This window comes from Sinocyclocheilus anshuiensis, unplaced genomic scaffold, assembly GCF_001515605.1.
Source record: "Sinocyclocheilus anshuiensis isolate Anshui unplaced genomic scaffold, SAMN03320099.WGS_v1.1 scaffold3274, whole genome shotgun sequence".
In the NCBI taxonomy this organism is placed as follows: domain Eukaryota; kingdom Metazoa; phylum Chordata; class Actinopteri; order Cypriniformes; family Cyprinidae; genus Sinocyclocheilus; species Sinocyclocheilus anshuiensis.
The window spans coordinates 681271-683152 of NW_015537940.1; the positions used below are offsets into that span (position 1 = coordinate 681271).

Consider the following 1882-nt stretch of genomic DNA (forward strand, 5'->3'; position numbering starts at 1 on the left):
TATATACAAAAATATGAAAATATTATTTATTTTATATAGAATATATATATATATATATATATATATAAATATGAATTAAATTTAAAATATAGAGTGTAGTCTTCAAGTAGTAAACAGTCAATAATAAAAGAAAAAAGATAGACAGTAATAAGCAAGAACGCATTCATTTTTATAATAATAAATGTTGTTCTTCTGAACTTTCTATTCATCACAAATCCTGTAACGTATATCAGTTTTCACAAAAATATGAAGCATCACAACTGTTTTAACATTGGTAATAATAAGAAATGTTTGAGCACCAAATTAGCATGCTGAAATGATTTCTGAAGGATCATGTGACAATGAAGACTGGAGTAATGGCTTCTGAACATTCAGCTTTGCCTTCACACAAATTATGTTTTAAATTATATATCAAAGAGTTATTTTAAATTGTAATAATATTTCACAATATTACTGTTTTTACTGTATTTTTTTAACAAATAAATTAAAATGAAAAACATGAGATGGTCGGAATGGTTCTTGTTAATTGTATGTGTGTGAGCTGTTTTTGTAGATCATTTCTATGAGCCTTCATGGGAAAAGTCTGAGCAGGTAGAAGTCTTATTGATTTTTTTTTTATCTGTATCTCTCTCCAGGCCGGGGTCCTGTGCTGGTGATGGCCCTGCTGCTGGTTATAAGTCCTCCACAGATTTCCCTGATGAAACTCTTACATTCATTAAGTCTTATCCACTAATGGATGAGGCCATACCGTCTGTCAACAACCGACCCTGCTTCACACGAACCACTAGCAGGTATGCACACACAAACACACGACAGAAATTATACACTTGACCACTCATTATTTTAGCACTCTAAAATGTCTCTCGTTATTTCTCCAGTTGTGTTCTTAAAGGGCTAGTTCACCCAAAAATGAAAATTAGCCCAATATTTACTCACCCTCAAGCCATCCTAGGCGTATATGACTTCTTTCTTTCAGACGAATCCAGTCAGTTATATTAAAAATTGTCTTTGATCTTCCAAGCTGCTTAATGGCAGTCAGCGGGTGTTGCAGTTCATCAGTCCAAAAGAAGTGAAATAAAACGCATCCATCCATAATAAAAAGTGCCTCACACGGCTCCGGGGGGTGAACAAAGGCGTCCTGTAGTGAATCGATGCGTTTTTGTAAGAAAAATATCCATATTCAAAACGTAATAATCACTTTAATCTAGCTTGCGCCAACAGTTGTACACGGAAGCAGCTCCGGGAGGATGACGTAAGATGTCGGCGTTGCGCATGCGCCGGTGAGTCTTGTGAAAACCAACGTTTGTTTACAGGAGCAAAGGAAGCAAAGTTTCCTTACTTTAGCAAAGGAAAACCAGTCTCCTCTTGGCTTATATCGAAATCCTCCGACATTATTCTTTACAAATCCTCGTTTTGTACTTCTAATTCGTGACCGTTGTTTTGTTTTGATCTCTCCCCTGCGCTCCCGCGTTCGTCACTTCTGAGCGGCGCATGCACAACGCCGACGTCCTACGTCATCCACCTGTCCATCCATCCATCCATGGCTGCTTCCGTGTACAACAGTGAGCGCAAGCTAGATTAAAGTGATTATTACGTTTTAAATATGGTTATTTTTCGGTCACTTCTGAGCGACGCATGCGCAACGCCGACGTCCTACGTCATCCGCCCAGAGCTGCTTCTGTGTACAACAGTGAGCGCAAGCTAGATTAAAGTGATTATTACTTTATTATTAAGTTATTATTACATTTAAATATGGTTATTTTTCTTACAAAAACGCATCGATTCGCTACAGGAGGCCTTTGTTCACCCCCCCGCAGCCGTGTGAGGCACTTTTTATTATGGATGGATGCGCTTTATTTCACTTCTTTTGGACTGATGAACT

At 37.7% G+C, this 1882-nt stretch overlaps 1 protein-coding gene across 3 annotated transcripts in view; it reads left to right on the forward strand.

The window, feature by feature from the left end:
* LOC107663405 (semaphorin-6D-like) overlaps positions 1–1882 on the forward strand; it is a 173899-nt gene that overhangs the window by 135480 nt on the left and 36537 nt on the right. For all 3 annotated transcript variants that reach the window (XM_016453628.1, XM_016453637.1, XM_016453645.1), the window contains one exon: positions 636–791. In XM_016453628.1, the coding sequence (XP_016309114.1) occupies positions 636–791 (156 nt within the window). The remainder of the gene's footprint in view (positions 1–635; positions 792–1882) is intronic.